The sequence below is a fragment of the Mytilus trossulus genome, chromosome 2, assembly GCF_036588685.1.
Source record: "Mytilus trossulus isolate FHL-02 chromosome 2, PNRI_Mtr1.1.1.hap1, whole genome shotgun sequence".
NCBI lineage: Eukaryota > Metazoa > Mollusca > Bivalvia > Mytilida > Mytilidae > Mytilus > Mytilus trossulus.
In genome coordinates, this window is record NC_086374.1 from 20,611,419 (window position 1) to 20,636,250 (window position 24,832).

Below are 24,832 nucleotides of genomic sequence, written 5' to 3' on the forward strand. Positions count from 1 at the left end.
TAAAACGACGATGTTTAGGGCTTAAAGAGCGAGGGAAACAAAATACTTGTCATCTGAAACAACTTTTCAAATTTCATTCAATATATCAAACGCTGTTTCACGAAACGAAAAAGTTGTACCAGGACATAATTAATGAAGAGATATGAGCGAACTTTTAAACTCATACCTGTACAAATAAAGTCTGGAAATTGTTTTGTTGATAATTGATTTCAGATTTTCTGACTACTAATATACCTGTAGTTGTAGAAGCGGGTCCTGTGGTTGTTGGAATCAAAGGTGGACTTGTTCCTGGGGCTCCAGCTTGAGAGCCAGTAGTTGGGGCTGACGCTGTAGAAGGTGTTACAGAGGTAAACACAGTAGACGATGTAGGTGTTGTGGCCGGTTGTCCTGTGGTCACAGCTAAAGAAAAAAATCACAGGCTTAGTACATATATTTTAACACATGCATATATAACTAAAAACAAATTTGAGTTCATCCTTAATACAGATGTCGATTTGTCCAACACTAATGAAGCTGAAATATTATATATGTAAAAGGGAAACATCTGGTATTTTCCGGCACTGTCATAATTCCAAATGACACGGAAGTTGTATTATTAGTAATATAAGTTTAATCACATTGGATCAATTTGAAACAACCGAGTTCTTTTTATTTCAGTAGCCTTCATCATAACAGCTCAAACCTGAACATTGTCAATCCATGTTGACAAACAATCACAAATTAAGACAATATGTAAATTGGTATAGTTAAAATATAAAAGATTGAAGGATTAATTATATCAATATCTTTCATTAATACATACGAATGAATGAAATATGGAATTTATAAGATTGAATGCATTTGTATCTAGTGGTTATAATTTTATCGGGTTTACCAGAGCAGTTTATCAAACTTAGTTGTGTTGATTTTATTGTAATAAAAGCACAACAACAGTAGTTACCTTTAATACAAGCCTCCACGACAACATTTTTAACAACCGGAGTTTCATTAGGATTTTTGTTTGGTGTGATAGCCAATTTTATTTCGTCAGCCAACACAGGTTTTTCAAATTCCACTTCTGCTACACCATTTGCTTTTACCTATTGAAATACATAGCCAAATAAAATGTATTAATGATCCGTTTATGAAATACTATATTGAATAGTCTAGTGTCATTTATTGGTACATGCCCCATAAATGATTGAAATAACATATACAGTGTTGATTGTTGACAGATCACTTAAGGCTAAATGCAACTTTTTATTCAAACATATAATTGTTTCTGGGATGATTGGAAAGTTTTATGAATTTTCCTAATTGTTGACCTTGTGCATTATTGATTGACTTCATCGTCTAGAATAAATGTTTAAAAAAACATGAAATCGTTTTTATGTCATTTTTACCTTTAGTCGATTTTACTAGCCAAAATTTTACAATAATCCTTCTTTAACAACAAATTTCGTAAATTCTTTTAATGCATGTTTTACTTCTAATTGTAAACAACGTAGGAACAAAAAATCCAAGAAAACAACATCACCTAGAAGGTAAAAGAGGGACGAACGATACCAAAGGGACAGTCAAACTCATAAATCTAAAACAAACTGACAACGCCATAACTTTTTCCAGTTCAATTTGATCAAATATTGAACCATTAATACGATGAAAATACAGTGCTAGTTATTTAGAAAGTCCATACACAAAAATCAAACACTTATGTATATGTTCTTACACTAAGAAGACTAATGGTCTAACCAACGACACCAGAGTATGATGTAACGTAATTTGTCAACATTAATTGGTTGTCCTAGAATATCAGAACTGCTTTTCGTGCTCTTTTTAGATAATGAATTGGAGTTGTCTTCTTTTTCATTTTTCATTGATATTACAATAATATGATAATTATTTATGTTCATACCTTTACAGTTTTCTCCGCAACTAAAACGCCGTCTTTATAAAGTTTGAAAACAACACTGTCAACAAATTCTGTTTCAACAGCAATATTCATTATCGGAGAACTGTCATTTGGTTTTAACTCTAAAACAGGATTATCGTCACCAGGTGACGGTGTCCACCCTGTAGGTTTCAAAGCGTCTTCAGCACCATCTGGAGACGTTGGTGAAGTCACACTATCCAAAGTTATTGGGCCCTTTGTCGAATCATCCGGACAAATTTCCAACCCTAAAAAAACACATAGCATTAGTATAAATCCGAATATGAGGAATTCATATGATGGATGACTGTTTGTTACTATTAATATTGACATATTCCTTTCGTGTCAACAGCAAGATAGTGATCATCTTGTAATCTTTATCTAGCTTCCTGCACTATCATAAGGGCTTTTCGTTCAAAAGTTTGACCTGTTAGCAAACGAAAGGTTTGACAGACCACTAGTGGTATTGGAATGTTGAGACCCTGAATATTTGCCCAATTGAGGAGATGTGGATCATTGAAGTTAATGAGAAATATATACTCCTTATGAAAGCGCTACCAGAATTTACACCAAAATAAAACGACGATGTTTAGGGCTTAAAGAGCGAGGGAAACAAAATACTTGTCATCTGAAACAACTTTTCAAATTTCATTCAATATATCAAACGCTGTTTCACGAAACGAAAAAGTTGTACCAGGACATAATTAATGAAGAGATATGAGCGAACTTTTAAACTCATACCTGTACAAATAAAGTCTGGAAATTGTTTTGTTGATAATTGATTTCAGATTTTCTGACTACTAATATACCTGTAGTTGTAGAAGCGGGTCCTGTGGTTGTTGGAATCAAAGGTGGACTTGTTCCTGGGGCTCCAGCTTGAGAGCCAGTAGTTGGGGCTGACGCTGTAGAAGGTGTTACAGAGGTAAACACAGTAGACGATGTAGGTGTTGTGGCCGGTTGTCCTGTGGTCACAGCTAAAGAAAAAAATCACAGGCTTAGTACATATATTTTAACACATGCATATATAACTAAAAACAAATTTGAGTTCATCCTTAATACAGATGTCGATTTGTCCAACACTAATGAAGCTGAAATATTATATATGTAAAAGGGAAACATCTGGTATTTTCCGGCACTGTCATAATTCCAAATGACACGGAAGTTGTATTATTAGTAATATAAGTTTAATCACATTGGATCAATTTGAAACAACCGAGTTCTTTTTATTTCAGTAGCCTTCATCATAACAGCTCAAACCTGAACATTGTCAATCCATGTTGACAAACAATCACAAATTAAGACAATATGTAAATTGGTATAGTTAAAATATAAAAGATTGAAGGATTAATTATATCAATATCTTTCATTAATACATACGAATGAATGAAATATGGAATTTATAAGATTGAATGCATTTGTATCTAGTGGTTATAATTTTATCGGGTTTACCAGAGCAGTTTATCAAACTTAGTTGTGTTGATTTTATTGTAATAAAAGCACAACAACAGTAGTTACCTTTAATACAAGCCTCCACGACAACATTTTTAACAACCGGAGTTTCATTAGGATTTTTGTTTGGTGTGATAGCCAATTTTATTTCGTCAGCCAACACAGGTTTTTCAAATTCCACTTCTGCTACACCATTTGCTTTTACCTATTGAAATACATAGCCAAATAAAATGTATTAATGATCCGTTTATGAAATACTATATTGAATAGTCTAGTGTCATTTATTGGTACATGCCCCATAAATGATTGAAATAACATATACAGTGTTGATTGTTGACAGATCACTTAAGGCTAAATGCAACTTTTTATTCAAACATATAATTGTTTCTGGGATGATTGGAAAGTTTTATGAATTTTCCTAATTGTTGACCTTGTGCATTATTGATTGACTTCATCGTCTAGAATAAATGTTTAAAAAAACATGAAATCGTTTTTATGTCATTTTTACCTTTAGTCGATTTTACTAGCCAAAATTTTACAATAATCCTTCTTTAACAACAAATTTCGTAAATTCTTTTAATGCATGTTTTACTTCTAATTGTAAACAACGTAGGAACAAAAAATCCAAGAAAACAACATCACCTAGAAGGTAAAAGAGGGACGAACGATACCAAAGGGACAGTCAAACTCATAAATCTAAAACAAACTGACAACGCCATAACTTTTTCCAGTTCAATTTGATCAAATATTGAACCATTAATACGATGAAAATACAGTGCTAGTTATTTAGAAAGTCCATACACAAAAATCAAACACTTATGTATATGTTCTTACACTAAGAAGACTAATGGTCTAACCAACGACACCAGAGTATGATGTAACGTAATTTGTCAACATTAATTGGTTGTCCTAGAATATCAGAACTGCTTTTCGTGCTCTTTTTAGATAATGAATTGGAGTTGTCTTCTTTTTCATTTTTCATTGATATTACAATAATATGATAATTATTTATGTTCATACCTTTACAGTTTTCTCCGCAACTAAAACGCCGTCTTTATAAAGTTTGAAAACAACACTGTCAACAAATTCTGTTTCAACAGCAATATTCATTATCGGAGAACTGTCATTTGGTTTTAACTCTAAAACAGGATTATCGTCACCAGGTGACGGTGTCCACCCTGTAGGTTTCAAAGCGTCTTCAGCACCATCTGGAGACGTTGGTGAAGTCACACTATCCAAAGTTATTGGGCCCTTTGTCGAATCATCCGGACAAATTTCCAACCCTAAAAAAACACATAGCATTAGTATAAATCCGAATATGAGGAATTCATATGATGGATGACTGTTTGTTACTATTAATATTGACATATTCCTTTCGTGTCAACAGCAAGATAGTGATCATCTTGTAATCTTTATCTAGCTTCCTGCAATATCATAAGGGCTTTTCGTTCAAAAGTTTGACCTGTTAGCAAACGAAAGGTTTGACAGACCACTAGTGGTATTGGAATGTTGAGACCCTGAATATTTGCCCAATTGAGGAGATGTGGATCATTGAAGTTAATGAGAAATATATACTCCTTATGAAAGCGCTACCAGAATTTACACCAAAATAAAACGACGATGTTTAGGGCTTAAAGAGCGAGGGAAACAAAATACTTGTCATCTGAAACAACTTTTCAAATTTCATTCAATATATCAAACGCTGTTTCACGAAACGAAAAAGTTGTACCAGGACATAATTAATGAAGAGATATGAGCGAACTTTTAAACTCATACCTGTACAAATAAAGTCTGGAAATTGTTTTGTTGATAATTGATTTCAGATTTTCTGACTACTAATATACCTGTAGTTGTAAAAGCGGGTCCTGTGGTTGTTGGAATCAAAGGTGGACTTGTTCCTGGGGCTCCAGCTTGAGTGCCAGTAGTTGGGGCTGACGCTGTAGAAGGTGTTACAGAGGTAAACACAGTAGACGATGTAGGTGTTGTGGCCGGTTGTCCTGTGGTCACAGCTAAAGAAAAAAATCACAGGCTTAGTACATATATTTTAACACATGCATATATAACTAAAAACAAATTTGAGTTCATCCTTAATACAGATGTCGATTTGTCCAACACTAATGAAGCTGAAATATTATATATGTAAAAGGGAAACATCTGGTATTTTCCGGCACTGTCATAATTCCAAATGACACGGAAGTTGTATTATTAGTAATATAAGTTTAATCACATTGGATCAATTTGAAACAACCGAGTTCTTTTTATTTCAGTAGCCTTCATCATAACAGCTCAAACCTGAACATTGTCAATCCATGTTGACAAACAATCACAAATTAAGACAATATGTAAATTGGTATAGTTAAAATATAAAAGATTGAAGGATTAATTATATCAATATCTTTCATTAATACATACGAATGAATGAAATATGGAATTTATAAGATTGAATGCATTTGTATGTAGTGGTTATAATTTTATCGGGTTTACCAGAGCAGTTTATCAAACTTAGTTGTGTTGATTTTATTGTAATAAAAGCACAACAACAGTAGTTACCTTTAATACAAGCCTCCACGACAACATTTTTAACAACCGGAGTTTCATTAGGATTTTTGTTTGGTGTGATAGCCAATTTTATTTCGTCAGCCAACACAGGTTTTTCAAATTCCACTTCTGCTACACCATTTGCTTTTACCTATTGAAATACATAGCCAAATAAAATGTATTAATGATCCGTTTATGAAATACTATATTGAATAGTCTAGTGTCATTTATTGGTACATGCCCCATAAATGATTGAAATAACATATACAGTGTTGATTGTTGACAGATCACTTAAGGCTAAATGCAACTTTTTATTCAAACATATAATTGTTTCTGGGATGATTGGAAAGTTTTATGAATTTTCCTAATTGTTGACCTTGTGCATTATTGATTGACTTCATCGTCTAGAATAAATGTTTAAAAAAACATGAAATCGTTTTTATGTCATTTTTACCTTTAGTCGATTTTATTAGCCAAAATTTTACAATAATCCTTCTTTAACAACAAATTTCGTAAATTCTTTTAATGCATGTTTTACTTCTAATTGTAAACAACGTACGAACAAAAAATCCAAGAAAACAACATCACCTAGAAGGTAAAAGAGGGACGAACGATACCAAAGGGACAGTCAAACTCATAAATCTAAAACAAACTGACAACGCCATAACTTTTTCCAGTTCAATTTGATCAAATATTGAACCATTAATACGATGAAAATACAGTGCTAGTTATTTAGAAAGTCCATACACAAAAATCAAACACTTATGTATATGTTCTTACACTAAGAAGACTAATGGTCTAACCAACGACACCAGAGTATGATGTAACGTAATTTGTCAACATTAATTGGTTGTACTAGAATATCAGAACTGCTTTTCGTGCTCTTTTTAGATAATGAATTGGAGTTGTCTTCTTTTTCATTTTTCATTGATATTACAATAATATGATAATTATTTATGTTCATACCTTTACAGTTTTCTCCGCAACTAAAACGCCGTCTTTATAAAGTTTGAAAACAACACTGTCAACAAATTCTGTTTCAACAGCAATATTCATTATCGGAGAACTGTCAGTTGGTTTTAACTCTAAAACAGGATTATCGTCACCAGGTGACGGTGTCCACCCTGTAGGTTTCAAAGCGTCTTCAGCACCATCTGGAGACGTTGGTGAAGTCACACTATCCAAAGTTATTGGGCCCTTTGTCGAATCATCCGGACAAATTTCCAACCCTAAAAAAACACATAGCATTAGTATAAATCCGAATATGAGGAATTCATATGATGGATGACTGTTTGTTACTATTAATATTGACATATTCCTTTCGTGTCAACAGCAAGATAGTGATCATCTTGTAATCTTTATCTAGCTTCCTGCAATATCATAAGGGCTTTTCGTTCAAAAGTTTGACCTGTTAGCAAACGAAAGGTTTGACAGACCACTAGTGGTATTGGAATGTTGAGACCCTGAATATTTGCCCAATTGAGGAGATGTGGATCATTGAAGTTAATGAGAAATATATACTCCTTATGAAAGCGCTACCAGAATTTACACCAAAATAAAACGACGATGTTTAGGGCTTAAAGAGCGAGGGAAACAAAATACTTGTCATCTGAAACAACTTTTCAAATTTCATTCAATATATCAAACGCTGTTTCACGAAACGAAAAAGTTGTACCAGGACATAATTAATGAAGAGATATGAGCGAACTTTTAAACTCATACCTGTACAAATAAAGTCAGGAAATTGTTTTGTTGATAATTGATTTCAGATTTTCTGACTACTAATATACCTGTAGTTGTAGAAGCGGGTCCTGTGGTTGTTGGAATCAAAGGTGGACTTGTTCCTGGGGCTCCAGCTTGAGTGCCAGTAGTTGGGGCTGACGCTGTAGAAGGTGTTACAGAGGTAAACACAGTAGACGATGTAGGTGTTGTGGCCGGTTGTCCTGTGGTCACAGCTAAAGAAAAAAATCACAGGCTTAGTACATATATTTTAACACATGCATATATAACTAAAAACAAATTTGAGTTCATCCTTAATACAGATGTCGATTTGTCCAACACTAATGAAGCTGAAATATTATATATGTAAAAGGGAAACATCTGGTATTTTCCGGCACTGTCATAATTCCAAATGACACGGAAGTTGTATTATTAGTAATATAAGTTTAATCACATTGGATCAATTTGAAACAACCGAGTTCTTTTTATTTCAGTAGCCTTCATCATAACAGCTCAAACCTGAACATTGTCAATCCATGTTGACAAACAGTCACAAATTAAGACAATATGTAAATTGGTATAGTTAAAATATAAAAGATTGAAGGATTAATTATATCAATATCTTTCATTAATACATACGAATGAATGAAATATGGAATTTATAAGATTGAATGCATTTGTATCTAGTGGTTATAATTTTATCGGGTTTACCAGAGCAGTTTATCAAACTTAGTTGTGTTGATTTTATTGTAATAAAAGCACAACAACAGTAGTTACCTTTAATACAAGCCTCCACGACAACATTTTTAACAACCGGAGTTTCATTAGGATTTTTGTTTGGTGTGATAGCCAATTTTATTTCGTCAGCCAACACAGGTTTTTCAAATTCCACTTCTGCTACACCATTTGCTTTTACCTATTGAAATACATAGCCAAATAAAATGTATTAATGATCCGTTTATGAAATACTATATTGAATAGTCTAGTGTCATTTATTGGTACATGCCCCATAAATGATTGAAATAACATATACAGTGTTGATTGTTGACAGATCACTTAAGGCTAAATGCAACTTTTTATTCAAACATATAATTGTTTCTGGGATGATTGGAAAGTTTTATGAATTTTCCTAATTGTTGACCTTGTGCATTATTGATTGACTTCATCGTCTAGAATAAATGTTTAAAAAAACATGAAATCGTTTTTATGTCATTTTTACCTTTAGTCGATTTTACTAGCCAAAATTTTACAATAATCCTTCTTTAACAACAAATTTCGTAAATTCTTTTAATGCATGTTTTACTTCTAATTGTAAACAACGTACGAACAAAAAATCCAAGAAAACAACATCACCTAGAAGGTAAAAGAGGGACGAACGATACCAAAGGGACAGTCAAACTCATAAATCTAAAACAAACTGACAACGCCATAACTTTTTCCAGTTCAATTTGATCAAATATTGAACCATTAATACGATGAAAATACAGTGCTAGTTATTTAGAAAGTCCATACACAAAAATCAAACACTTATGTATATGTTCTTACACTAAGAAGACTAATGGTCTAACCAACGACACCAGAGTATGATGTAACGTAATTTGTCAACATTAATTGGTTGTACTAGAATATCAGAACTGCTTTTCGTGCTCTTTTTATAGATAATGAATTGGAGTTGTCTTCTTTTTCATTTTTCATTGATATTACAATAATATGATAATTATTTATGTTCATACCTTTACAGTTTTCTCCGCAACTAAAACGCCGTCTTTATAAAGTTTGAAAACAACACTGTCAACAAATTCTGTTTCAACAGCAATATTCATTATCGGAGAACTTTCATTTGGTTTTAACTCTAAAACAGGATTATCGTCACCAGGTGACGGTGTCCACCCTGTAGGTTTCAAAGCGTCTTCAGCACCATCTGGAGACGTTGGTGAAGTCACACTATCCAAAGTTATTGGGCCCTTTGTCGAATCATCCGGACAAATTTCCAACCCTAAAAAAACACATAGCATTAGTATAAATCCGAATATGAGGAATTCATATGATGGATGACTGTTTGTTACTATTAATATTGACATATTCCTTTCGTGTCAACAGCAAGATAGTGATCATCTTGTAATCTTTATCTAGCTTCCTGCAATATCATAAGGGCTTTTCGTTCAAAAGTTTGACCTGTTAGCAAACGAAAGGTTTGACAGACCACTAGTGGTATTGGAATGTTGAGACCCTGAATATTTGCCCAATTGAGGAGATGTGGATCATTGAAGTTAATGAGAAATATATACTCCTTATGAAAGCGCTACCAGAATTTACACCAAAATAAAACGACGATGTTTAGGGCTTAAAGAGCGAGGGAAACAAAATACTTGTCATCTGAAACAACTTTTCAAATTTCATTCAATATATCAAACGCTGTTTCACGAAACGAAAAAGTTGTACCAGGACATAATTAATGAAGAGATATGAGCGAACTTTTAAACTCATACCTGTACAAATAAAGTCTGGAAATTGTTTTGTTGATAATTGATTTCAGATTTTCTGACTACTAATATACCTGTAGTTGTAGAAGCGGGTCCTGTGGTTGTTGGAATCAAAGGTGGACTTGTTCCTGGGGCTCCAGCTTGAGTGCCAGTAGTTGGGGCTGACGCTGTAGAAGGTGTTACAGAGGTAAACACAGTAGACGATGTAGGTGTTGTGGCCGGTTGTCCTGTGGTCACAGCTAAAGAAAAAAATCACAGGCTTAGTACATATATTTTAACACATGCATATATAACTAAAAACAAATTTGAGTTCATCCTTAATACAGATGTCGATTTGTCCAACACTAATGAAGCTGAAATATTATATATGTAAAAGGGAAACATCTGGTATTTTCCGGCACTGTCATAATTCCAAATGACACGGAAGTTGTATTATTAGTAATATAAGTTTAATCACATTGGATCAATTTGAAACAACCGAGTTCTTTTTATTTCAGTAGCCTTCATCATAACAGCTCAAACCTGAACATTGTCAATCCATGTTGACAAACAATCACAAATTAAGACAATATGTAAATTGGTATAGTTAAAATATAAAAGATTGAAGGATTAATTATATCAATATCTTTCATTAATACATACGAATGAATGAAATATGGAATTTATAAGATTGAATGCATTTGTATGTAGTGGTTATAATTTTATCGGGTTTACCAGAGCAGTTTATCAAACTTAGTTGTGTTGATTTTATTGTAATAAAAGCACAACAACAGTAGTTACCTTTAATACAAGCCTCCACGACAACATTTTTAACAACCGGAGTTTCATTAGGATTTTTGTTTGGTGTGATAGCCAATTTTATTTCGTCAGCCAACACAGGTTTTTCAAATTCCACTTCTGCTACACCATTTGCTTTTACCTATTGAAATACATAGCCAAATAAAATGTATTAATGATCCGTTTATGAAATACTATATTGAATAGTCTAGTGTCATTTATTGGTACATGCCCCATAAATGATTGAAATAACATATACAGTGTTGATTGTTGACAGATCACTTAAGGCTAAATGCAACTTTTTATTCAAACATATAATTGTTTCTGGGATGATTGGAAAGTTTTATGAATTTTCCTAATTGTTGACCTTGTGCATTATTGATTGACTTCATCGTCTAGAATAAATGTTTAAAAAAACATGAAATCGTTTTTATGTCATTTTTACCTTTAGTCGATTTTACTAGCCAAAATTTTACAATAATCCTTCTTTAACAACAAATTTCGTAAATTCTTTTAATGCATGTTTTACTTCTAATTGTAAACAACGTAGGAACAAAAAATCCAAGAAAACAACATCACCTAGAAGGTAAAAGAGGGACGAACGATACCAAAGGGACAGTCAAACTCATAAATCTAAAACAAACTGACAACGCCATAACTTTTTCCAGTTCAATTTGATCAAATATTGAACCATTAATACGATGAAAATACAGTGCTAGTTATTTAGAAAGTCCATACACAAAAATCAAACACTTATGTATATGTTCTTACACTAAGAAGACTAATGGTCTAACCAACGACACCAGAGTATGATGTAACGTAATTTGTCAACATTAATTGGTTGTACTAGAATATCAGAACTGCTTTTCGTGCTCTTTTTAGATAATGAATTGGAGTTGTCTTCTTTTTCATTTTTCATTGATATTACAATAATATGATAATTATTTATGTTCATACCTTTACAGTTTTCTCCGCAACTAAAACGCCGTCTTTATAAAGTTTGAAAACAACACTGTCAACAAATTCTGTTTCAACAGCAATATTCATTATCGGAGAACTGTCAGTTGGTTTTAACTCTAAAACAGGATTATCGTCACCAGGTGACGGTGTCCACCCTGTAGGTTTCAAAGCGTCTTCAGCACCATCTGGAGACGTTGGTGAAGTCACACTATCCAAAGTTATTGGGCCCTTTGTCGAATCATCCGGACAAATTTCCAACCCTAAAAAAACACATAGCATTAGTATAAATCCGAATATGAGGAATTCATATGATGGATGACTGTTTGTTACTATTAATATTGACATATTCCTTTCGTGTCAACAGCAAGATAGTGATCATCTTGTAATCTTTATCTAGCTTCCTGCAATATCATAAGGGCTTTTCGTTCAAAAGTTTGACCTGTTAGCAAACGAAAGGTTTGACAGACCACTAGTGGTATTGGAATGTTGAGACCCTGAATATTTGCCCAATTGAGGAGATGTGGATCATTGAAGTTAATGAGAAATATATACTCCTTATGAAAGCGCTACCAGAATTTACACCAAAATAAAACGACGATGTTTAGGGCTTAAAGAGCGAGGGAAACAAAATACTTGTCATCTGAAACAACTTTTCAAATTTCATTCAATATATCAAACGCTGTTTCACGAAACGAAAAAGTTGTACCAGGACATAATTAATGAAGAGATATGAGCGAACTTTTAAACTCATACCTGTACAAATAAAGTCTGGAAATTGTTTTGTTGATAATTGATTTCAGATTTTCTGACTACTAATATACCTGTAGTTGTAGAAGCGGGTCCTGTGGTTGTTGGAATCAAAGGTGGACTTGTTCCTGGGGCTCCAGCTTGAGTGCCAGTAGTTGGGGCTGACGCTGTAGAAGGTGTTACAGAGGTAAACACAGTAGACGATGTAGGTGTTGTGGCCGGTTGTCCTGTGGTCACAGCTAAAGAAAAAAATCACAGGCTTAGTACATATATTTTAACACATGCATATATAACTAAAAACAAATTTGAGTTCATCCTTAATACAGATGTCGATTTGTCCAACACTAATGAAGCTGAAATATTATATATGTAAAAGGGAAACATCTGGTATTTTCCGGCACTGTCATAATTCCAAATGACACGGAAGTTGTATTATTAGTAATATAAGTTTAATCACATTGGATCAATTTGAAACAACCGAGTTCTTTTTATTTCAGTAGCCTTCATCATAACAGCTCAAACCTGAACATTGTCAATCCATGTTGACAAACAATCACAAATTAAGACAATATGTAAATTGGTATAGTTAAAATATAAAAGATTGAAGGATTAATTATATCAATATCTTTCATTAATACATACGAATGAATGAAATATGGAATTTATAAGATTGAATGCATTTGTATGTAGTGGTTATAATTTTATCGGGTTTACCAGAGCAGTTTATCAAACTTAGTTGTGTTGATTTTATTGTAATAAAAGCACAACAACAGTAGTTACCTTTAATACAAGCCTCCACGACAACATTTTTAACAACCGGAGTTTCATTAGGATTTTTGTTTGGTGTGATAGCCAATTTTATTTCGTCAGCCAACACAGGTTTTTCAAATTCCACTTCTGCTACACCATTTGCTTTTACCTATTGAAATACATAGCCAAATAAAATGTATTAATGATCCGTTTATGAAATACTATATTGAATAGTCTAGTGTCATTTATTGGTACATGCCCCATAAATGATTGAAATAACATATACAGTGTTGATTGTTGACAGATCACTTAAGGCTAAATGCAACTTTTTATTCAAACATATAATTGTTTCTGGGATGATTGGAAAGTTTTATGAATTTTCCTAATTGTTGACCTTGTGCATTATTGATTGACTTCATCGTCTAGAATAAATGTTTAAAAAAACATGAAATCGTTTTTATGTCATTTTTACCTTTAGTCGATTTTACTAGCCAAAATTTTACAATAATCCTTCTTTAACAACAAATTTCGTAAATTCTTTTAATGCATGTTTTACTTCTAATTGTAAACAACGTACGAACAAAAAATCCAAGAAAACAACATCACCTAGAAGGTAAAAGAGGGACGAACGATACCAAAGGGACAGTCAAACTCATAAATCTAAAACAAACTGACAACGCCATAACTTTTTCCAGTTCAATTTGATCAAATATTGAACCATTAATACGATGAAAATACAGTGCTAGTTATTTAGAAAGTCCATACACAAAAATCAATCACTTATGTATATGTTCTTACACTAAGAAGACTAATGGTCTAACCAACGACACCAGAGTATGATGTAACGTAATTTGTCAACATTAATTGGTTGTACTAGAATATCAGAACTGCTTTTCGTGCTCTTTTTAGATAATGAATTGGAGTTGTCTTCTTTTTCATTTTTCATTGATATTTCAATAATATGATAATTATTTATGTTCATACCTTTACAGTTTTCTCCGCAACTAAAACGCCGTCTTTATAAAGTTTGAAAACAACACTGTCAACAAATTCTGTTTCAACAGCAATATTCATTATCGGAGAACTGTCAGTTGGTTTTAACTCTAAAACAGGATTATCGTCACCAGGTGACGGTGTCCACCCTGTAGGTTTCAAAGCGTCTTCAGCACCATCTGGAGACGTTGGTGAAGTCACACTATCCAAAGTTATTGGGCCCTTTGTCGAATCATCCGGACAAATTTCCAACCCTAAAAAAACACATAGCATTAGTATAAATCCGAATATGAGGAATTCATATGATGGATGACTGTTTGTTACTATTAATATTGACATATTCCTTTCGTGTCAACAGCAAGATAGTGATCATCTTGTAATCTTTATCTAGCTTCCTGCAATATCATAAGGGCTTTTCGTTCAAAAGTTTGACCTGTTAGCAAACGAAAGGTTTGACAGACCACTAGTGGTATTGGAATGTTGAGACCCTGAATATTTGCCCAATTGAGGAGATGTGGATCATTGAAGTTAATGAGAAATATATACTCCTTATGAAAGCGCTACCAGAATTTACACCAAAATAAAACGACGATGTTTAGGGCTTAAAGAGCGAGGGAAACAAAATACTTGTCATCTGAAACAACTTTTCAAATTTCATTCAATATATCAAACGCTGTTTCACGAAACGAAAAAGTTGTACCAGGACATAATTAATGAAGAGATATGAGCGAACTTTTAAACTCATACCTGTACAAATAAAGTCTGGAAATTGTTTTGTTGATAATTGATTTCAGATTTTCTGACTACTAATATACCTGTAGTTGTAGAAGCGGGTCCTGTGGTTGTTGGAATCAAAGGTGGACTTGTTCCTGGGGCTCCAGCTTGAGTGCCAGTAGTTGGGGCTGACGCTGTAGAAGGTGTTACAGAGGTAAACACAGTAGACGATGTAGGTGTTGTGGCCGGTTGTCCTGTGGTCACAGCTAAAGAAAAAAATCACAGGCTTAGTACATATATTTTAACACATGCATATATAACTAAAAACAAATTTGAGTTCATCCTTAATACAGATGTCGATTTGTCCAACACTAATGAAGCTGAAATATTATATATGTAAAAGGGAAACATCTGGTATTTTCCGGCACTGTCATAATTCCAAATGACACGGAAGTTGTATTATTAGTAATATAAGTTTAATCACATTGGATCAATTTGAAACAACCGAGTTCTTTTTATTTCAGTAGCCTTCATCATAACAGCTCAAACCTGAACATTGTCAATCCATGTTGACAAACAATCACAAATTAAGACAATATGTAAATTGGTATAGTTAAAATATAAAAGATTGAAGGATTAATTATATCAATATCTTTCATTAATACATACGAATGAATGAAATATGGAATTTATAAGATTGAATGCATTTGTATGTAGTGGTTATAATTTTATCGGGTTTACCAGAGCAGTTTATCAAACTTAGTTGTGTTGATTTTATTGTAATAAAAGCACAACAACAGTAGTTACCTTTAATACAAGCCTCCACGACAACATTTTTAACAACCGGAGTTTCATTAGGATTTTTGTTTGGTGTGATAGCCAATTTTATTTCGTCAGCCAACACAGGTTTTTCAAATTCCACTTCTGCTACACCATTTGCTTTTACCTATTGAAATACATAGCCAAATAAAATGTATTAATGATCCGTTTATGAAATACTATATTGAATAGTCTAGTGTCATTTATTGGTACATGCCCCATAAATGATTGAAATAACATATACAGTGTTGATTGTTGACAGATCACTTAAGGCTAAATGCAACTTTTTATTCAAACATATAATTGTTTCTGGGATGATTGGAAAGTTTTATGAATTTTCCTAATTGTTGACCTTGTGCATTATTGATTGACTTCATCGTCTAGAATAAATGTTTAAAAAAACATGAAATCGTTCTTATGTCATTTTTACCTTTAGTCGATTTTACTAGCCAAAATTTTACAATAATCCTTCTTTAACAACAAATTTCGTAAATTCCTTTAATGCATGTTTTACTTCTAATTGTAAACAACGTACGAACAAAAAATCCAAGAAAACAACATCACCTAGAAGGTAAAAGAGGGACAAACGATACCAAAGGGACAGTCAAACTCATAAATCTAAAACAAACTGACAACGCCATAACTTTTTCCAGTTCAATTTGATCAAATATTGAACCATTAATACGATGAAAATACAGTGCTAGTTATTTAGAAAGTCCATACACAAAAATCAAACACTTATGTATATGTTCTTACACTAAGAAGACTAATGGTCTAACCAACGACACCAGAGTATGATGTAACGTAATTTGTCAACATTAATTGGTTGTACTAGAATATCAGAACTGCTTTTCGTGCTCTTTTTAGATAATGAATTGGAGTTGTCTTCTTTTTCATTTTTCATTGATATTACAATAATATGATAATTATTTATGTTCATACCTTTACAGTTTTCTCCGCAACTAAAACGCCGTCTTTATAAAGTTTGAAAACAACACTGTCAACAAATTCTGTTTCAACAGCAATATTCATTATCGGAGAACTGTCAGTTGGTTTTAACTCTAAAACAGGATTATCGTCACCAGGTGACGGTGTCCACCCTGTAGGTTTCAAAGCGTCTTCAGCACCATCTGGAGACGTTGGTGAAGTCACACTATCCAAAGTTATTGGGCCCTTTGTCGAATCATCCGGACAAATTTCCAACCCTAAAAAAACACATAGCATTAGTATAAATCCGAATATGAGGAATTCATATGATGGATGACTGTTTGTTACTATTAATATTGACATATTCCTTTCGTGTCAACAGCAAGATAGTGATCATCTTGTAATCTTTATCTAGCTTCCTGCAATATCATAAGGGCTTTTCGTTCAAAAGTTTGACCTGTTAGCAAACGAAAGGTTTGACAGACCACTAGTGGTATTGGAATGTTGAGACCCTGAATATTTGCCCAATTGAGGAGATGTGGATCATTGAAGTTAATGAGAAATATATACTCCTTATGAAAGCGCTACCAGAATTTACACCAAAATAAAACGACGATGTTTAGGGCTTAAAGAGCGAGGGAAACAAAATACTTGTCATCTGAAACAACTTTTCAAATTTCATTCAATATATCAAACGCTGTTTCACGAAACGAAAAAGTTGTACCAGGACATAATTAATGAAGAGATATGAGCGAACTTTTAAACTCATACCTGTACAAATAAAGTCTGGAAATTGTTTTGTTGATAATTGATTTCAGATTTTCTGACTACTAATATACCTGTAGTTGTCGAAGCGGGTCCTGTGGTTGTTGGAATCAAAGGTGGACTTGTTCCTGGGGCTCCAGCTTGAGTGCCAGTAGTTGGGGCTGACGCTGTAGAAGGTGTTACAGAGGTAAACACAGTAGACGATGTAGGTGTTGTGGCCGGTTGTCCTGTGGTCACAGCTAAAGAAAAAAATCACAGGCTTAGTACATATATTTTAACACATGCATATATAACTAAAAACAAATTTGAGTTCATCCTTAATACAGATGTCGATTTGTCCAACACTAATGAAGCTGAAATATTATATATGTAAAAGGGAAACATCTGGTATTTTCCGGCACTGTCATAATTCCAAATGACACGGAAGTTGTATTATTAGTAATATAAGTTTAATCACATTGGATCAATTTGAAACAACCGAGTTCTTTTTATTTCAGTAGCCTTCATCATAACAGCTCAAACCTGAACATTGTCAATCCATGTTGACAAACAATCACAAATTAAGACAATATGTAAATTGGTATAGTTAAAATATAAAAGATTGAAGGATTAATTATATCAATATCTTTCATTAATACATACGAATGAATGAAATATGGAATTTATAAGATTGAATGCATTTGTATGTAGTGGTTATAATTTTATCGGGTTTACCAGAGCAGTTTATCAAACTTAGTTGTGTTGATTTTATTGTAATAAAAGCACAACAACAGTAGTTACCTTTAATACAAGCCTCCACGACAACATTTTTAACAACCGGAGTTTCATTAGGATTTTTGTTTGGTGTGATAGCCAATTTTATTTCGTCAGCCAACACAGGTTTTTCAAATTCCACTTCTGCTACACCATTTGCTTTTACCTATTGAAATACATTGCCAAATAAAATGTATTAATGATCCGTTTATGAAATTCTATATTGAATAGTCTAGTGTCATTTATTGGTACATGCCCCATAAATGATTGAAATAACATATACAGTGTTGATTGTTGACAGATCACTTAAGGCTAAATGCAACTTTTTATTCAAACATATAATTGTTTCTGGGATGATTGGAAAGTTTTATGAATTTTCCTAATTGTTGACCTTGTGCATTATTGATTGACTTCATCGTCTAGAATAAATGTTTAAAAAAACATGAAATCGTTTTTATGTCATTTTTACCTTTAGTCGATTTTACTAGCCAAAATTTTACAATAATCCTTCTTTAACAACAAATTTCGTAAATTCTTTTAATGCATGTTTTACTTCTAATTGTAAACAACGTACGAACAAAAAATCCAAGAAAACAACATCACCTAGAAGGTAAAAGAGGGACGAACGATACCAAAGGGACAGTCAAACTCATAAATCTAAAACAAACTGACAACGCCATAACTTTTTCCAGTTCAATTTGATCAAATATTGAACCATTAATACGATGAAAATACAGTGCTAGTTATTTAGAAAGTCCATACACAAAAATCAAACACTTATGTATATGTTCTTACACTAAGAAGACTAATGGTCTAACCAACGACACCAGAGTATGATGTAACGTAATTTGTCAACATTAATTGGTTGTACTAGAATATCAGAACTGCTTTTCGTGCTCTTTTTAGATAATGAATTGGAGTTGTCTTCTTTTTCATTTTTCATTGATATTACAATAATATGATAATTATTTATGTTCATACCTTTACAGTTTTCTCCGCAACTAAAACGCCGTCTTTATAAAGTTTGAAAACAACACTGTCAACAAATTCTGTTTCAACAGCAATATTCATTATCGGAGAACTGTCAGTTGGTTTTAACTCTAAAACAGGATTATCGTCACCAGGTGACGGTGTCCACCCTGTAGGTTTCAAAGCGTCTTCAGCACCATCTGGAGACGTTGGTGAAGTCACACTATCCAAAGTTATTGGGCCCTTTGTCGAATCATCCGGACAAATTTCCAACCCTAAAAAAACACATAGCATTAGTATAAATCCGAATATGAGGAATTCATATGATGGATGACTGTTTGTTACTATTAATATTGACATATTCCTTTCGTGTCAACAGCAAGATAGTGATCATCTTGTAATCTTTATCTAGCTTCCTGCAATATCATAAGGGCTTTTCGTTCAAAAGTTTGACCTGTTAGCAAACGAAAGGTTTGACAGACCACTAGTGGTATTGGAATGTTGAGACCCTGAATATTTGCCCAATTGAGGAGATGTGGATCATTGAAGTTAATGAGAAATATATACTCCTTATGAAAGCGCTACCAGAATTTACACCAAAATAAAACGACGATGTTTAGAGCTTAAAGAGCGAGGGAAACAAAATACTTGTCATCTGAAACAACTTTTCAAATTTCATTCAATATATCAAACGCTGTTTCACGAAACGAAAAAGTTGTACCAGGACATAATTAATGAAGAGATATGAGCGAACTTTTAAACTCATACCTGTACAAATAAAGTCAGGAAATTGTTTTGTTGATAATTGATTTCAGATTTTCTGACTACTAATATACCTGTAGTTGTAGAAGCGGGTCCTGTGGTTGTTGGAATCAAAGGTGGACTTGTTCCTGGGGCTCCAGCTTGAGTGCCAGTAGTTGGGGCTGACGCTGTAGAAGGTGTTACAGAGGTAAACACAGTAGACGATGTAGGTGTTGTGGCCGGTTGTCCTGTGGTCACAGCTAAAGAAAAAAATCACAGGCTTAGTACATATATTTTAACACATGCATATATAACTAAAAACAAATTTGAGTTCATCCTTAATACAGATGTCGATTTGTCCAACACTAATGAAGCTGAAATATTATATATGTAAAAGGGAAACATCTGGTATTTTCCGGCACTGTCATAATTCCAAATGACACGGAAGTTGTATTATTAGTAATATAAGTTTAATCACATTGGATCAATTTGAAACAACCGAGTTCTTTTTATTTCAGTAGCCTTCATCATAACAGCTCAAACCTGAACATTGTCAATCCATGTTGACAAACAATCACAAATTAAGACAATATGTAAATTGGTATAGTTAAAATATAAAAGATTGAAGGATTAATTATATCAATATCTTTCATTAATACATATGAATGAATGAAATATGGAATTTATAAGATTGAATGCATTTGTATGTAGTGGTTATAATTTTATCGGGTTTACCAGAGCAGTTTATCAAACTTAGTTGTGTTGATTTTATTGTAATAAAAGCACAACAACAGTAGTTACCTTTAATACAAGCCTCCACGACAACATTTTTAACAACCGGAGTTTCATTAGGATTTTTGTTTGGTGTGATAGCCAATTTTATTTCGTCAGCCAACACAGGTTTTTCAAATTCCACTTCTGCTACACCATTTGCTTTTACCTATTGAAATACATAGCCAAATAAAATGTATTAATGATCCGTTTATGAAATACTATATTGAATAGTCTAGTGTCATTTATTGGTACATGCCCCATAAATGATTGAAATAACATATACAGTGTTGATTGTTGACAGATCAGTTAAGGCTAAATGCAACTTTTTATTCAAACATATAATTGTTTCTGGGATGATTGGAAAGTTTTATGAATTTTCCTAATTGTTGACCTTGTGCATTATTGATTGACTTCATCGTCTAGAATAAATGTTTAAAAAAACATGAAATCGTTTTTATGTCATTTTTACCTTTAGTCGATTTTACTAGCCAAAATTTTACAATAATCCTTCTTTAACAACAAATTTCGTAAATTCCTTTAATGCATGTTTTACTTCTAATTGTAAACAACGTACGAACAAAAAATCCAAGAAAACAACATCACCTAGAAGGTAAAAGAGGGACGAACGATACCAAAGGGACAGTCAAACTCATAAATCTAAAACAAACTGACAACGCCATAACTTTTTCCAGTTCAATTTGATCAAATATTGAACCATTAATACGATGAAAATACAGTGCTAGTTATTTAGAAAGTCCATACACAAAAATCAAACACTTATGTATATGTTCTTACACTAAGAAGACTAATGGTCTAACCAACGACACCAGAGTATGATGTAACGTAATTTGTCAACATTAATTGGTTGTACTAGAATATCAGAACTGCTTTTCGTGCTCTTTTTAGATAATGAATTGGAGTTGTCTTCTTTTTCATTTTTCATTGATATTACAATAATATGATAATTATTTATGTTCATACCTTTACAGTTTTCTCCGCAACTAAAACGCCGTCTTTATAAAGTTTGAAAACAACACTGTCAACAAATTCTGTTTCAACAGCAATATTCATTATCGGAGAACTGTCATTTGGTTTTAACTCTAAAACAGGATTATCGTCACCAGGTGACGGTGTCCACCCTGTAGGTTTCAAAGCGTCTTCAGCACCATCTGGAGACGTTGGTGAAGTCACACTATCCAAAGTTATTGGGCCCTTTGTCGAATCATCCGGACAAATTTCCAACCCTAAAAAAACACATAGCATTAGTATAAATCCGAATATGAGGAATTCATATGATGGATGACTGTTTGTTACTATTAATATTGACATATTCCTTTCGTGTCAACAGCAAGATAGTGATCATCTTGTAATCTTTATCTAGCTTCCTGCAATATCATAAGGGCTTTTCGTTCAAAAGTTTGACCTGTTAGCAAACGAAAGGTTTGACAGACCACTAGTGGTATTGGAATGTTGAGACCCTGAATATTTGCCCAATTGAGGAGATGTGGATCATTGAAGTTAATGAGAAATATATACTCCTTATGAAAGCGCTACCAGAATTTACACCAAAATAAAACGACGATGTTTAGGGCTTAAAGAGCGAGGGAAACAAAATACTTGTCATCTGAAACAACTTTTCAAATTTCATTCAATATATCAAACGCTGTTTCACGAAACGAAAAAGTTGTACCAGGACATAATTAATGAAGAGATATGAGCGAACTTTTAAACTCATACCTGTACAAATAAAGTCTGGAAATTGTTTTGTTGATAATTGATTTCAGATTTTCTGACTACTAATATACCTGTAGTTGTAGAAGCGGGTCCTATGGTTGTTGGAATCAAAGGTGGACTTGTTCCTGGGGCTCCAGCTTGAGTGCCAGTAGTTGGGGCTGACGCTGTAGAAGGTGTTACAGAGGTAAACACAGTAGACGATGTAGGTGTTGTGGCCGGTTGTCCTGTGGTCACAGCTAAAGAAAAAAATCACAGGCTTAGTACATATATTTTAACACATGCATATATAACTAAAAACAAATTTGAGTTCATCCTTAATACAGATGTCGATTTGTCCAACACTAATGAAGCTGAAATATTATATATGTAAAAGGGAAACATCTGGTATTTTCCGGCACTGTCATAATTCCAAATGACACGGAAGTTGTATTATTAGTAATATAAGTTTAATCACATTGGATCAATTTGAAACAACCGAGTTCTTTTCATTTCAGTAGCCTTCATCATAACAGCTCAAACCTGAACATTGTCAATCCATGTTGACAAACAATCACAAATTAAGACAATATGTAAATTGGTATAGTTAAAATATAAAAGATTGAAGGATTAATTATATCAATATCTTTCATTAATACATACGAATGAATGAAATATGGAATTTATAAGATTGAATGCATTTGTATGTAGTGGTTATAATTTTATCGGGTTTACCAGAGCAGTTTATCCAACTTAGTTGTGTTGATTTTATTGTTATAAAAGCACAACAACAGTAGTTACCTTTAATACAAGCCTCCACGACAACATTTTTAACAACCGGAGTTTCATTAGGATTTTTGTTTGGTGTGATAGCCAATTTTATTTCGTCAGCCAACACAGGTTTTTCAAATTCCACTTCTGCTACACCATTTGCTTTTACCTATTGAAATACATAGCCAAATAAAATGTATTAATGATCCGTTTATGAAATACTATATTGAATAGTCTAGTGTCATTTATTGGTACATGCCCCATAAATGATTGAAATAACATATACAGTGTTGATTGTTGACAGATCACTTAAGGCTAAATGCAACTTTTTATTCAAACATATAATTGTTTCTGGGATGATTGGAAAGTTTTATGAATTTTCCTAATTGTTGACCTTGTGCATTATTGATTGACTTCATCGTCTAGAATAAATGTTTAAAAAAACATGAAATCGTTTTTATGTCATTTTTACCTTTAGTCGATTTTACTAGCCAAAATTTTACAATAATCCTTCTTTAACAACAAATTTCGTAAATTCTTTTAATGCATGTTTTACTTCTAATTGTAAACAACGTACGAACAAAAAATCCAAGAAAACAACATCACCTAGAAGGTAAAAGAGGGACGAACGATACCAAAGGGACAGTCAAACTCATAAATCTAAAACAAACTGACAACGCCATAACTTTTTCCAGTTCAATTTGATCAAATATTGAACCATTAATACGATGAAAATACAGTGCTAGTTATTTAGAAAGTCCATACACAAAAATCAAACACTTATGTATATGTTCTTACACTAAGAAGACTAATGGTCTAACCAACGACACCAGAGTATGATGTAACGTAATTTGTCAACATTAATTGGTTGTACTAGAATATCAGAACTGCTTTTCGTGCTCTTTTTAGATAATGAATTGGAGTTGTCTTCTTTTTCATTTTTCATTGATATTACAATAATATGATAATTATTTATGTTCATACCTTTACAGTTTTCTCCGCAACTAAAACGCCGTCTTTATAAAGTTTGAAAACAACACTGTCAACAAATTCTGTTTCAACAGCAATATTCATTATCGGAGAACTGTCAGTTGGTTTTAACTCTAAAACAGGATTATCGTCACCAGGTGACGGTGTCCACCCTGTAGGTTTCAAAGCGTCTTTAGCACCATCTGGAGACGTTGGTGAAGTCACACTATCCAAAGTTATTGGGCCCTTTGTCGAATCATCCGGACAAATTTCCAACCCTAAAAAAAACACATAGCATTAGTATAAATCCGAATATGAGGAATTCATATGATGGATGACTGTTTGTTACTATTAATATTGACATATTCCTTTCGTGTCAACAGCAAGATAGTGATCATCTTGTAATCTTTATCTAGCTTCCTGCAATATCATAAGGGCTTTTCGTTCAAAAGTTTGACCTGTTAGCAAACGAAAGGTTTGACAGACCACTAGTGGTATTGGAATGTTGAGACCCTGAATATTTGCCCAATTGAGGAGATGTGGATCATTGAAGTTAATGAGAAATATATACTCCTTATGAAAGCGCTACCAGAAT

The 24,832-nt window shown here is 33.0% G+C and overlaps 1 protein-coding gene across 1 annotated transcript in view; it reads right to left on the reverse strand.

Annotated features, from left to right (window-relative positions):
* LOC134705647 (mucin-2-like) overlaps positions 1-24,832 on the reverse strand; it is a 55,665-nt gene that overhangs the window by 13,026 nt on the left and 17,807 nt on the right. The window contains exons 16-45 of the mRNA XM_063564367.1: positions 24,253-24,515; positions 23,299-23,437; positions 22,593-22,757; positions 21,769-22,031; positions 20,815-20,953; positions 20,109-20,273; positions 19,285-19,547; positions 18,331-18,469; positions 17,625-17,789; positions 16,801-17,063; positions 15,847-15,985; positions 15,141-15,305; positions 14,317-14,579; positions 13,363-13,501; positions 12,657-12,821; positions 11,833-12,095; positions 10,879-11,017; positions 10,173-10,337; positions 9,349-9,611; positions 8,393-8,531; positions 7,687-7,851; positions 6,863-7,125; positions 5,909-6,047; positions 5,203-5,367; positions 4,379-4,641; positions 3,425-3,563; positions 2,719-2,883; positions 1,895-2,157; positions 941-1,079; positions 235-399 (exon numbers count right to left, since the gene is read on the reverse strand). Coding sequence (XP_063420437.1) covers positions 235-399; positions 941-1,079; positions 1,895-2,157; positions 2,719-2,883; positions 3,425-3,563; positions 4,379-4,641; positions 5,203-5,367; positions 5,909-6,047; positions 6,863-7,125; positions 7,687-7,851; positions 8,393-8,531; positions 9,349-9,611; positions 10,173-10,337; positions 10,879-11,017; positions 11,833-12,095; positions 12,657-12,821; positions 13,363-13,501; positions 14,317-14,579; positions 15,141-15,305; positions 15,847-15,985; positions 16,801-17,063; positions 17,625-17,789; positions 18,331-18,469; positions 19,285-19,547; positions 20,109-20,273; positions 20,815-20,953; positions 21,769-22,031; positions 22,593-22,757; positions 23,299-23,437; positions 24,253-24,515 — 5,670 coding nt within the window. The remainder of the gene's footprint in view (positions 1-234; positions 400-940; positions 1,080-1,894; positions 2,158-2,718; positions 2,884-3,424; positions 3,564-4,378; positions 4,642-5,202; positions 5,368-5,908; positions 6,048-6,862; positions 7,126-7,686; positions 7,852-8,392; positions 8,532-9,348; positions 9,612-10,172; positions 10,338-10,878; positions 11,018-11,832; positions 12,096-12,656; positions 12,822-13,362; positions 13,502-14,316; positions 14,580-15,140; positions 15,306-15,846; positions 15,986-16,800; positions 17,064-17,624; positions 17,790-18,330; positions 18,470-19,284; positions 19,548-20,108; positions 20,274-20,814; positions 20,954-21,768; positions 22,032-22,592; positions 22,758-23,298; positions 23,438-24,252; positions 24,516-24,832) is intronic.